This window comes from Pollicipes pollicipes, unplaced genomic scaffold (genome assembly GCF_011947565.3).
Source record: "Pollicipes pollicipes isolate AB1234 unplaced genomic scaffold, Ppol_2.1 Scaffold_2555;HRSCAF=2994_pilon_pilon_pilon, whole genome shotgun sequence".
Classification (NCBI taxonomy): Eukaryota; Metazoa; Arthropoda; class Thecostraca; order Pollicipedomorpha; family Pollicipedidae; genus Pollicipes; species Pollicipes pollicipes.
The window spans coordinates 14,475,778-14,486,017 of NW_023596136.1; the positions used below are offsets into that span (position 1 = coordinate 14,475,778).

Genomic DNA, 10,240 nt, shown 5'->3' on the forward strand with positions numbered 1-10,240 from the left:
CGTACCTTTTTAAAGAAATTACTCCACTTGATCTGTGACTCGATTCGGTACGCACATACCTTAATGCACGCACAATAAGCACACACTTTCAACCCTCGTGGCTGGCGCACCCCACCCGCCCACACTCACCCCTCAACACGCCCGGCATTCAAAACCGCGGGTCGGCGCGGACACGGCGGCATACGCAGGCGAGTGCGCATGCGCAAACGTGACGTCATAAATCTGACTTGATTTACACAGTAGTGCAGTTGTGTGTAAATCGACTCGGATCTGACGTGAATTACGCAGGAGGGCCGTTTTCAGTATATCGACTCATTAGTCGATATACACGCTCCCAAAAGGTTAAGTACTTGAAGAATCCTTTGTGTCTATCAGCCTTAATTGAAACACTCCACTAGGGTAACACTCAATGAGAAACAATTGTGATTGGTTTCATGGCTTCAAAAAGTCCAGTGGGTCTGAGCAAATACTTGGAAGGAAGCACATTCTTAGGAAGATAAAAAATAGATAATTGCGGGCAGCCAATCTTGAATGGTCTTTGGCAACTGCCGATATCAGGTGCGCGGTGTTACCGTCAACTGTTGTCAGAGTGTCCTACAGTATGAGTTGTCTACACAGTGCAAATTCACCTCAGCTTTTTTGTTCTCATGACAAACCATGATTTGCAATTTTTGTTCACTCCCAATAGCCAAAACCAAATTTCAGATGCTGACTCAGTTGTCTGTCAATCATGATGCTTCAGGGATGCATCCTGCTGCCAGTGCCCTGCTACACAAGTTGCTACCAGTGTAACAGGCAGATGTTTGACCAGCTGCTGGTGTTATTGTAATTATTATAGTTTGAATGTAAGATGATTAGATGTCCATAAAATATTTCTTTAAATGGATATTGTGTCAGATGTTTTATAAATGTCAGTTGATAAACAATTTAATCTTGTAGCAATGGGTACCATTGTGGGCAACAATCTGTGGGGAATCATGCAACAGGTGCACCATGTTTCTTTCGGCCCCAATTGAGACTTACACCTTTAGAGCACAACTGTCAATATAAGCAACTGTCTGTCTGCCCCATAGCTTCAAAGAGTACAATAGGTGCAGTAATGCCCTTTTGAGGGAAGTAGTGCATGTAGGAAGCTAGAAATGCCAGGGCCCCAAACAATGCCCTGTGCCCAAGCAGGTTAACAGATGGACCCTTAACAAGAGTGTGGGGCTCAAGCAAGTGACAGAGAGTTGGAAGCACTCTAGGATGTAGAGGGGGGCTTGTAAGCATATCAGGAGGGTGTGGGTAGGTCATCAGGGGCCAACATACAGGGCCCCTGAGCAACGAGAATACCTCGGCAGATTAACATATTGGGCCGCGGCTGTAGCCCACAAAGTCTTCCTGGCAAATGGGCAGAGTCCCTTCCGTGGAAGGACTCTGATTGACAAGAACCCCTGTCACGCCAGTAGGAAGGGGCCAGTGACAACGCAGGGGCCCTCCGATGAAATGCAAATAAATGGAAGGCAACGTGGAAGGCTCCTTAACTGTCGGAATGATCCTGCAAGCGGGCATAAAGGTCCCCCAAAACAGCACGGCACCCCGGGACAGTGCAGTTAGACTTAAAATTCCCAATAAACCTTTTCAACCATTGCATATTTTGTCTTCTCATTGACCCTTTACTTTTGCTTGCAACTGTTCTTGGTCATCTGGAAATCCAAAAATGCAAAATTTTGTTGCGTTTTGTGTTAAAAAATGCGTCTGTTTGGCAGGCTAGGGGCTCATTCGGAGTCTATGGGCCCCTAAGAGGCCCAAGGGGGTCATTCGTGTCTTTCATCTGTTGCTCCTTCATTATCTGATAACTCTGTCCAATTTGTTGATTTCCGGTTCTGTAGTTGCTCAATATGTATGTAGCAGTTTTCTGCCTTTGGCGTTTTGGTTAAGCATTAATTTTCACGATGGGCGAAAGCTTTACATAATACTCTGTCTGACATGTGCGTGCGCCACTCCCGCAACTTGTTGTGGTCACTGATTTGCAGACCTATAACGCATCGTCACCTTCCTCTTCACAGCGCCGAGAAAGTCATTCCCAACTAACTAAACGGACCAAGGCGGCGACCTGACACTGGGCCGCCAGCATGGCTGAAGACCGAAGGCTGACGTCCAAGTACCTGGAGATGCGGAATGAGCTCGAAGAGAAGAGAATTGAACTGGAAGAGGATGTGGACACCTCACTGGCTTATTATCAGGAGCGCATGGAGAACCTGCTCGTCGACTCAAACCACGTGCCGCCACCACCGAATGTGCTCGAGCGGGACAGCGAAAACCTGGTCGCGCTGTCAACCATCCAGCGGCGTCGCGTAGAGCACTGCGCCGTCAGCTTTCGGCCGCTCGAGTTCGCCATGCGATTTTGTAAATACGTCAGCGACGGCGGGGCGTCATCCATGGCCCCGGACGTCTGGGGCACTATCGGCCAGCTGAGCGCCGACAGTTTCTTTCGACCGTCGCCTGGCCTGCGCGTGCTGCGGGGCCGCCTGCCGCCACCGAACATGGCGCCACGGGAGCGGCAGCAGCGCCAGCGACGGGCGCGGTCCGGCCCATTGGCAGCCGTTGTTTCGCCGGACCAGGTGAAGGCGTCTGCTCACCCGGAGTCGACGAGGATCCAGGTGGACCGGCTGCTCCAGGCGCTCAAGAAGCTGCACAGTGAGCGTCAACGGCCCATCAACTTCTTTAAGTTCGCCTACCACCCTACCGACTTCGGCGCCACCGTCGAGAACGTGTTCCACACGGCGTTCTTGGTGCAGAAGCAGTTGGCGCGCGTGCGGCTGGATGGCGACGGCGTGCCGGTGATAGAGCCGGTGACCGACCAACAGCGGCAGGATGACAACAACAAGGCCGGCCGCCACCAGCTGCTGATGCGTGTCGATCACGAGACGTGGCAGCGCGTCGTTAAAGCCTTCAACATCCAGCGGCCGCTCGTTAAGCCGGCGGCCGCGGCGGACGCGTTGCAGAGAAGCTGTGATGGTGCCGCGCCGCCGACGAAAAGGGACCGGAGATCATGAGCCACCCGCTGTGGACGGCGTGATTCTGTGCGGTATGTACATCCCACATATCGCGCATGTTTAGTTCATTCATTCCATTCCATACTGACTACCATGGCAAGCTTTACGCACCAATGCATAGCACGCTTACATGGAAGTAGCATGATTTTGCGATGTGGTTTAACGTGATCCGCCCGTTTTATGCCCGTGTGACCCGTATAACCGCTAGCTTTTTGCTCCAATCGTACGTGTTGGCTTGCCTGTAAGGGGCAAGTTTCGAAGCTTGTAGGGTGAGGAAGTGTTCACACTCGTAGCGTTTCCCACGCTAAATGGAAACGAGGTGTCCAGATTATGGGCCAAAGTCAACTCGTTGTCAATGTATCTCCACTTTTTCAAGGCACCAGAAGAAAGCCAGTCGTAGGAATTCAACTGAGTGAAAGTCGGATGTGATCATGAGCGTGGCTGATCTGGCCATTATAAAAGCAGCAATAGCAGCGTCTCAGCGTCTTGCCAAGCGGCGTCTCATCGTGTATTAGGATAAGGTCAAGAACTGTACAAGTATTTCTCCCTTACCGCTTTCTCAGTGCTGTTTGTTGCAAATACAAATATGTGGCAAACTGACAAAATCCATCGCGTTTTTTTGGCATCCAGAACAAACAAAAAGAAAAAGCATCGCCTCGGAACAATGTTCACCCACGCTTTAGACTAGAGTGGCATACCTACGATGACGGACGGCATGTGATGGGCACAAGCCGGGCGGCCGACGTACGGGAGGGGCATAGCACAAGGGGTGGACACTTGAAGGTTGTGGTACAAGCCGCGACGATGAAAAACGCATTCGGTTAGCTTGTGGTGACGAATGGCCATTGGCTCGGCAATTTCAGTCCAGCTCTATATTTGGAAGTACTCACAATTTTGAGCGCAAGATTCCCCAGGAGGTGGATGGCGTGGAACATTTTTAGGATGTGATCACCTAAAGCTTTGTTTTTCGCGTCTCGGAGATGCTCATGTTTTGTTTCACAAGGCATGCTCTCCCACTAATGCAGGATTTTTACTGGGGATACACATTTGAAATGTCGGGAAAAAATGGCGTTACGCCTTTTGCACCCGCCAACTCCACCCACCTGGCAGTTGTTCCACGTGCAGCTATCCGCGGGCATGGGAGGGGGAAAGGTCAAGGGAAAACCGAACAAGTTGATTCTCCAGCGTCCGTCTACTTTTTGAGGCCATGCGAATGGAGTGGCCAGATGAACGCATTTTTAGTTTTAGCGTTGTAGATCCGTTGCCTCCGCGAGTGTTATCGATATGCATGTTTTATTGTTTGATGAATGCGGGGTAACCTTGTTTGCATTTCTCGTGGATGTGGGAGGGCCCACTGAGTCTAAATTGGCTTATAATTCGGTCAGAGTACAGTCAGCCCCGTGGCGGCGCGGGCATAAGGGTCCCATGTGCCAAGCAGGCAAAAAGCCGGAGCCAGCGACTTGCATTGCTCGGGGCCCCAAGAGGCTAATAGGGGCCTCTAGTGGGCCCGAGGCAATGGGTGAGGAGGTCCGACGAGCCTAGAGTGCCCACCGGGTCCAACGATCAAGGGCCCATTGCAGGGTCTAAGGGCATACGAGGCAATTCGGAGTGTTATTCAGGGGCCCGAATTGCGAAAACGGGCCTTCAAATGACGGTCAGAAGGTCCTTTGCGCCGATCGGGTACTCGATATGGGCATATATGCCGGCCAGGTACCACCAGTACCGCACAGTCGGCTCCATGTCGGTATGGGCTGAAGTGCCCACTTCCCAATCAGTTATAAAGCAGAGATCAGTGATTAAGACTGGTCGGGGGCCTTTTATTTGTCAGGGGCCCACGGTACCTAGCAGTGTCCTGTGCCCACAAGGGCCCCGAGCCGACCAAGGGAAGTGTTCGATGAAGCTCAAAGAGGGGCCCAGGCTGCCCACCATATCCGACGATCAAAGGCTCAGCTGGAGAGCATCGGGACCTGAAGGACTGGCTATAGGTCACGTAAAGAATCGCGGCTCGTGGAGCATGACCTGAAATGTCAGTCACAGGTCGTCTTGCACCGTTCGAGGAACCGCTAAGGCAATGCGGGTGTCGTAAGTCTGTCAGAGACCACGAACACCGAACAGTCGGCCCGATGTCCTTCCGAGCCCTTGTGAGCCATTTCTCAAGCAGAAACGAGGCCGGGGCTGGCGATTTGCTAGGCTCCCTGGCACAATAAGAGGTTCCTGCGTTTTTCAGGGGCCACAGTGCCTAACAGGGGTCCTGTGGTAGCAAGTGGCTCAGACTCGGAGCCGACTTTGAGGCGCCCGAAGAGGTGACGAATGGTCTCTGGAGACCAAAGATCAGGAGCCCGACCGCATGGCTGCATGGCTGAGGGGAAGATATGCCGAACAGGGACGGGAACGCGAATGCAGAGGGTCTTTCGCTTTGGTCGGGGCCCTCTGACAATGAAAGGAAACAGGAACGTATGATGAGTGTTCGCATGAGGCAATCGAAGGGTCCTGTGCCAATCAGGGCCCCCAATACCGAACGATGAGCCCTCCAATCCAATTCCAGCACGGTCGCGTTAAGACGAACTGGAGTTTAGGTGCCAATTATTTGATCACCTGCGGCGATCAGGAGTGTTGTTGCGCCAATGACAGTTCATGCTTTGATCCGGGGTCAGCTGCGCGGGTCAGAAGGCCTCCCGCTCTAGGGAGCGGAACAATGATAAGATGTACAACTATAAGGGCCTCTGGATCGGCCGGAAGATCCCGCCTGTGTCGCCATGATGGCGGCTGGACACACCACGCCGGGACAGAATGGCTCTTCAGTTCTTGGCCGGGAACGAAAATGTGTCCCCTATTGTTCTGCTCGAGGGAGCCCATTCAACGGAAAGAAATAAGGGGTCTCGTGAGTGTTGAACCGAGTCAGTCGAAATGAGGTAAAGAAACGGACGACGCCATCCCATGTTTGCCTGAGGACGCTCATTCTTTTGCGGAGTCGGCTGGTGAAAGAAATAACATCAAAAGGTTTGAGCCTGCGCACCGGATGCCGATAGTGTAGTGGCTAATGCGCCTGCGTTGGCCACTGCGCGTCTGGGTAACCAGAGGTACCGAGTTCGATTCCCTGCGGTGCCCGCCCGTACCGACAGGGTGAGAGGCAGGCGACGCCACATAGCAACAGCAGCTGAATGCGTTGTTAAGCTCCAATGGCACACCCACCACTCGGGGATCAAGGACAGCGATGGCGTGGGCTGCAGTTTTCGTAAAACCAAACGGTATTGGTCACTGCAAGTAACGCCAGGTGGCGGGCGCGGTGCGCGCAACGACCATCGTAAAATGATGTTTCTGAATGTCTTTCATATTCAATGAGTTCAATTCAAATATTATGCTGGGCGAACCTTTTTACGACTTTGTGGTCCTCCTCGGCACAGATTAACAGTTAAAGCAACACGAAAAATATAGATTTTACCTTTACTCTTCCAGTTCCACCACCATGTCCCAGCACCACTTCTCGGTGCTGCACAGGCCAGCCTGTCATGATCAACAATCTAAAAATCGCACAGGTGAAATATACGCCCGGAATATCTCTGCATGCACGGTTTAACGGTACTTCTTTCAAGTGCAGCATCATGTTCGTCCATCTGTTGGCTTCGGCTCAGTGTTAGCCGCAGGGCCGGCGCTGTGCTGCTTAGGACCACTGCCTATCGATGTCCGCCTATGATTCTTTGAGCCCGCGTGTAACCTTGAAGGGTGGCCTCAAGATATCAGGACGTTTTGACGGACTCTAGCTTTTGCACTTGTGAATATTTTGATACTCATAGTTTTCAAATCGGCCGGTAATTTATGGGTGATACGTAGTTCCCCGTCCTTTGAGTCTGCGTTTGACCTTGAAGGATGACCTTGAGAGGTCAGGATTTTCTGACGGACGCTTGTTCTTTCTTTGGTGAATGTTCTGATATTGTAAGTTGAAAAGCGGCCGATAATTTTTGGGTGATATCAAGTTCTCGTCCTTTGAGGCCGCGTTTGGCCTTGAGGGGTGACCTTGAGAGGTCAGGACTTTTCACGCACGCTAGTTCTATTTGTGGGGAATATTCTGATATTCGCAACTTTAAAATAATCGGGCCGTATATTTTGTGTGATGTGGAGTTCCCTGCTCTTTGAGTCCGCGTTTGGCCTTGAAGGATGACCTGGAGTGGGCAGGACTCCTAGACGGACGCTAGTTCTTCTTATGGTGAATATTCTGACAGTTGAAAGTTTAGAATCGGTCATAATTCTTAAGTGATGTAAAGCTCCCCGTCCTTTAAGCCCATGTTTGACGCTGCAGAATGGCCTTGAGGGGTCAGGATTTTTTGCACGAACGCTAGTTCTATCTGTGGGGAATATTCTGACAGTTGCAAATTGAAAATTGGCCAGTAACTTGTGGGTGATATCGAGTTCCCGTCCTTTGAGCCCGTATTTGACCTTGAAGATCCTTGAAGGTGAACTTGAGAGGTCAGGACTTTCTGATGGACGCCAGTTCTTTCTGTGGCGAGTATTCTGACATCTGCAAGTTGAAAGTCGGTCAGTCACTTTTGGGTGATACCGATTCCCACGTCCTTTGAGCCCCTGTTTGACCTTGAAGGGTGACCTTGAGTTGTCAGGACTTTTTGACGTACGCTAGCTTTTGGGCTTGTGAATATTTTCATTCTGATAGTTTTCAAATCAGCCGGTAGTTGTTTTTTTTTTTTGGTGATACTGAGTTCCCCGTCCTTCGAGTCCGTGTTTGACCTTTAATGGTGACATTGAGAGGTCAGGACTTTTTCACAGACGCTAGTTTTTTTCTGTGGTGAATACTCTGGCATCTGCAAGTTAAAAGTTGGCGGGTATTTTTTTAGCGATATCGAGTTTCCCGTACTTTGACCTAGCTTTTGACCTTGGAGGTCAGATGATATTGCAAAATAAGGGTCATTTTTGGTGTTCTCATGCCACAGTTGCCCCTGACGCCTTTTTCAAAGAAATCGGTACTCGTCGCTGAGAAAAAATCACTGAATAAATCGCTAACTTAACGGACATCCCTCCCCTGTGAAGAGCGAACGACGTCGGGTCGGATTTCCTTTCCTGCATAAGGTAACCGGTGGCGGTAGGGGCGCACTCAGTCTCCCTGAAGAGGGCGCGTGGGCTCGATGTGGCGACACGAGGGTGCGCTTGAATCAGAGGTCGACCCCGCCAAGGACGCCGGAGGGATGACCTCGCACGCATCGATGGGTTTCCAGGATGCCGTACGCTGTACGCGTTTCAGCGGTAACGGGCACGTCGGCGTCACGCTGGAATGGTTTGTTCTGTAGTCAGCCAGCACAGACCGCTGCACAGTGAGAAAAGAGCGGGGCCAGAGGGACTGCTACTCTCGTCAGCGCAATGATCAGCTCTACAGACAAGAGGATTTTCTGAATATGACGGTGTGGACAGCTGATGCCAGGAGATCGAGCCGGATCAACTGAAGTGCGAAAAAGCCATTCTCTTGCGTGTGTCGTCAGCCGCGTGACGTCATTTCGAGCGCGATGCTATTGACGCTGTAAGCTCGAGCGCCTTCCCACCATTTTTTGGCATCGTTGCGACGAATCAACAATAGCGTTCGGCTGGCCGCTCTTGCCCTCCAGGAATCTTCCGCCGGGCATCCCGCAATCTGTCCGCAATCATCCCGCAATCTTCCCGCAATCTGTCAATGCCTATTGATACATGGTGCCGTAATCCATCACCAGGCAATTCTCACTTGAGGCCAATGAAGATCAGCACAGAATACACCTGGCTTTGTAGACTTTCCCAATTTGACTGAAAGACAAAAATGGCACAGATTTTACTAAGCGTTCGCATCGATGACTGCTGGGGAGCAAGTTCAGAGAAGGTAGGGTAGCCACCTTCAAGCACCGCGCGGGTGAAGAACCTAAAACTATTTTGACTTGATGGCTTGGCAGAGAAAATCAGAAGAATTTGTGGACCACATACCGCCAGGACAGCCTTCAGAAGGGGTTCAATGCTCATGAGGAGACCACACACCACCAGGACAGCCTTCAGAAGGGGTTCAATGCTCATGAGGAGACCACATACCACCAGGACAGCCTTTAGAAGGAGTTCAGTGCTCTTGAGGAGATCTCCCAAAGTCATACCGCCAGCACCAAAGAATCATACAAAGAACTGTATAAACGACATTCCTTGCAGTTTTGGCAGGGCAAGTCGTACAAAGGAGAAACAGGTCGCCCTCTGTCGGGCTGGAAGAGCACAAACGGCAGCCGTCCGGCTGAGAGTTTGACGTCCGGCGCGGCGGAGCGTGCGTGGTCAGGGGACGATCGATAAGCATCGAAGAATTATTATGCTTATTCTTCGATAAGCATCGAAGAATGGCCGGTTCCTGGAAGCTCGGCTTAAGGCCTCGGTTCAAAGCACAGCAATGTAAGGCAGCTAATTCGGTTTGTGACGTGTTCATACATGGCTGAAAGGCCAACACCAGTACCCAATAATACCTGACGACGGCCGAAAATGAACTGGCCGAACCGTTGTGCGCAATCCAATGCACCAGACGAGAGAACTGCTCCCTAACAACTGTATTATCCGTGATACTAACGCCTCTTGCGGTCATTTTGCGAATCTACACCAAAAACGGCATGTTCAGGACGGCGCACGAGCTAAACTTGCCCAATCTTTGCAGATACGCACGTTTGTGGCATCTAACTAGTCGCATATAATCAGTCTTGTAACGGGCGGTTATGCAGATGTGATGGCCTCCAACAGCCAGTTGAAAGTGCAAAATGGTCGACAAGAAACGTGTCGTGACACATGACTAATGTAACGTGACATGCATAACGTGTACTTAATACGTGGATAGGGCCACACGAGCGCATTGTCGCTGCGACTACTCTCGAGATGAATGAGCGTATGAGATTTCCGCTGCGACTGCATGATTGGCATGATGACGTTCGTGGGCATTTAGGAATGTTAGATCTGAAATGTTGAATACAAGCATTAACACGAGCTTGGGTGGGGGTCAATTCAACCCTCCCAAAGGTTTTCCCGAATGATTTCCAAGCGGCGCGGCGCAGCCGCGCCGAATTTTGATAGCTGTAGCAAATGGAATGGCGAATCGTTTGGCACCACAACTTTAGAGTCGGCCGTACATAACAGCAGTCCGCGTTCATGACCTTGGGCATTTGTTTAAGGCTTTGTATGGTACGTTTGTCGTTTTCGGTGCGTCGATG

General features: G+C 51.1%; 1 protein-coding gene across 2 annotated transcripts; it reads left to right on the top strand.

The window, feature by feature from the left end:
* Window positions 1-237: 237 nt before the first annotated feature.
* LOC119112429 (non-structural maintenance of chromosomes element 4 homolog A) lies at window positions 238-3,638 on the top strand. 2 transcript variants are annotated; one of them, XM_037236620.1, is made up of 2 exons: window positions 238-341; window positions 2,049-3,638. In XM_037236620.1, the coding sequence occupies exon 2, from the start codon at window positions 2,115-2,117 to the stop codon at window positions 3,036-3,038; it is 924 nt and encodes a 307-aa protein (XP_037092515.1). In that variant the 5' UTR covers window positions 238-341; window positions 2,049-2,114; the 3' UTR covers window positions 3,039-3,638. The 2 variants fall into 2 exon arrangements, with proteins under 2 accessions (XP_037092515.1, XP_037092522.1); XM_037236627.1 differs by lacking the exon at window positions 238-341 and adding an exon at window positions 352-558.
* Window positions 3,639-10,240: the final 6,602 nt, after the last annotated feature.